General features: G+C 76.5%; 1 protein-coding gene across 1 annotated transcript; it reads right to left on the bottom strand.

The window, feature by feature from the left end:
- Positions 1 to 376: 376 nt before the first annotated feature.
- On the bottom strand, positions 377 to 1,353 carry HES2 (hes family bHLH transcription factor 2). The gene is made up of 4 exons (XM_035312776.1): positions 1,232 to 1,353; positions 1,069 to 1,164; positions 697 to 787; positions 377 to 627 (listed from the first exon to the last, which is right to left on the bottom strand). Exons 1-4 carry the CDS (start codon positions 1,289 to 1,291, stop codon positions 455 to 457), a joined length of 420 nt encoding a protein of 139 aa, XP_035168667.1. The 5' UTR covers positions 1,292 to 1,353; the 3' UTR covers positions 377 to 454.
- Positions 1,354 to 1,585: the final 232 nt, after the last annotated feature.

The following is a 1,585-nucleotide window of genomic DNA, read 5'->3' as shown; positions in this document are numbered from 1 at the left end:
GGCGCCCACCGTCTGCGACCGGGAGCTGGAAGGGCCACTGCATGCCCACGTGCAAGGCCGGGGACAGGCCCAGGCCTGACCCAGGAGCAGGGTGCGAGCGCTGCCAGGCCGTTGCGTCAAGGCGCCCATGCCGCAGCTTGCCTGGATAATTACCGGGGGGCCATGGCTGCGGCCAGACCATGCTGGCTGCCGGGGCCGAGCCCAGTGCAGGCAGCCAGGAGGCCGCTAGCGTTTCACCGCTGCTGGGGCAGGCGGTGGTGCCAGGCCGGGCTGCAGGCAGGAGGGACACGGCCCGAACCGGGGCACGGTGCCACGGCAGCTGGGGACCAGCCAGGCTCCCCCTTGACACACCCCAGACAGCACAGCGCAGCTTTGGCAAAAGGTTTATTTGTACAAAGGGGGTCCCTGGGGTCTGTACAAATAAATAGGGCTATGTACAGCTATGCACGGGGCGCTACCAGGGCCGCCAGAGCGGGGCGGCGGGCGGCGGCGGGGCAGCCTTGGGGCAGGCAGCAGTCGGCAGCTCCGGGAGGCAGTGGCGGGCAGCGGGCGGCGGCGGGGGGGCCAGCAGGGCGCCCAGGCGGGCCAGGCAGGCGCGGTACCCGGCGCGGAAGCTCTCGGAGGGCTCTGCGGAGAGGCGGCCGTCAGCGGCGGGCCGGGCCGCAACGGCGGGGGGCGGGCGGGCGGGGGGCTCACCTGGGACCGAGGGCGCGGCCGGCACCTCCTTGAGGAACTGCACGGTCATCTCCAGGATGTCCGCCTTCTCCAGCTTGGAGTAGCGGGAGCTCTGCGGGGCCGGCGGGTCAGCGGCGGGCACCGGCACCGGGCACCGGCGGGAGGGAGCGGGGCGGGCACGGGACAGGAGCGGGGGAGGGCGGGCTGGGGCGAGCAGAGCCGGGGGAGGGGGAGCGGAGAGGGAGGGCAGGGCCGGGGTCAGGGCTGCCCCGAGGGGGAGGGCGGGCAGGGAAGGGGAGTGCGAGCAGCGCCGGGGAGCGGGAAGGGGCTCGACGGGACGGAGCGGCGGGGGCGGCTCGGGGGCGGCTCGGGGGCCGGGGCCGCGGCACTCACGTCCTTGCCGACGAGCGGCAGGATGAGCGCCTTGAGCTGGTTGAGGCTCTCGTTGATGCGGGCGCGGCGACGCTTCTCCAGCAGGGGCTTGAGGGTCTGCGGGGAGAAGGGGCGGTGAGGGCGGCCCGGCCTCGACGGGGCCCTCCGGGGGGGCGCCGCTCACCTTGCGCATCTCGGCGGCGGGGCGGCGCGGGGGCCGCGGCGGGGAGCCCGGCGGGGACATCGTGCTCCGGAGCTCCGCCGCCGCCGCCGCCGCCTTTATGGGCCGCCGGGCCGCCCCGCCTCCCTCCCCGGGACTGCGCCGTCGGGGCAGGGCGGGCGGGCAGGGAGGCAGAGCGGGGACAGCGGGGCAGGGAGGCAGAGCGGGGAGGCTGGAAGGGAGGGCCGGGCGGGGACGGCAGGGCCGGGCGGTGAGGGTGGAAGGGAGGGCCGGGCGGGCAGGACAGGTGGGCAGGGAGGCAGGGAAGGAGGCGGGGAGGCCGGGAGGGAGGCCGGGGAGTCCCGGCCTCGCCGCTGT

The sequence above is a fragment of the Oxyura jamaicensis genome, assembly GCF_011077185.1.
Source record: "Oxyura jamaicensis isolate SHBP4307 breed ruddy duck chromosome 21 unlocalized genomic scaffold, BPBGC_Ojam_1.0 oxy21_random_OJ62186, whole genome shotgun sequence".
Classification (NCBI taxonomy): Eukaryota; Metazoa; Chordata; class Aves; order Anseriformes; family Anatidae; genus Oxyura; species Oxyura jamaicensis.
The sequence above is the reverse complement of the archived record's forward strand: the minus strand, read 5'-3'. Positions and strand labels throughout refer to the sequence as shown.